The sequence below is a fragment of the Penaeus monodon genome, chromosome 22 (genome assembly GCF_015228065.2).
Source record: "Penaeus monodon isolate SGIC_2016 chromosome 22, NSTDA_Pmon_1, whole genome shotgun sequence".
Taxonomy (NCBI): Eukaryota; Metazoa; Arthropoda; class Malacostraca; order Decapoda; family Penaeidae; genus Penaeus; species Penaeus monodon.
Window position 1 is genome coordinate 28,354,951 of NC_051407.1, and position 234 is coordinate 28,355,184.

The 234-nt window shown below is 39.3% G+C and overlaps 1 protein-coding gene across 1 annotated transcript in view; it reads right to left on the reverse strand.

The window, feature by feature from the left end:
- The window catches only part of LOC119587081 (28S rRNA (cytosine-C(5))-methyltransferase-like), a 23,957-nt gene that overhangs the window by 565 nt on the left and 23,158 nt on the right, over positions 1–234 (reverse strand). The window contains exon 8 of the mRNA XM_037935832.1: positions 1–234. This exon is cut by the window's left edge and continues 565 nt beyond it; it is cut by the window's right edge and continues 809 nt beyond it. Within this exon, the coding sequence (XP_037791760.1) occupies positions 1–234 (234 nt within the window).

Below are 234 nucleotides of genomic sequence, written 5' to 3' on the forward strand. Positions count from 1 at the left end.
TTGAGTATGGTCTTCATCTTGCTGGTCTTCTAATTCCTCCATATGCTCCTTTAATTTACTTTCACACGAAACCATATGGTGTGCCTCTGTTTCTCCAATGTGTACCTCACAACCAGCATCACTAGCAGACTTTTTTTTCTTCTTCTTTTGAGTATGGTCTTCATCATTATTGTCTTCTACCTCCATTAAGTCCACTCTAAATTCACTTTCACAGGTAACAGCATTATCCTGCCC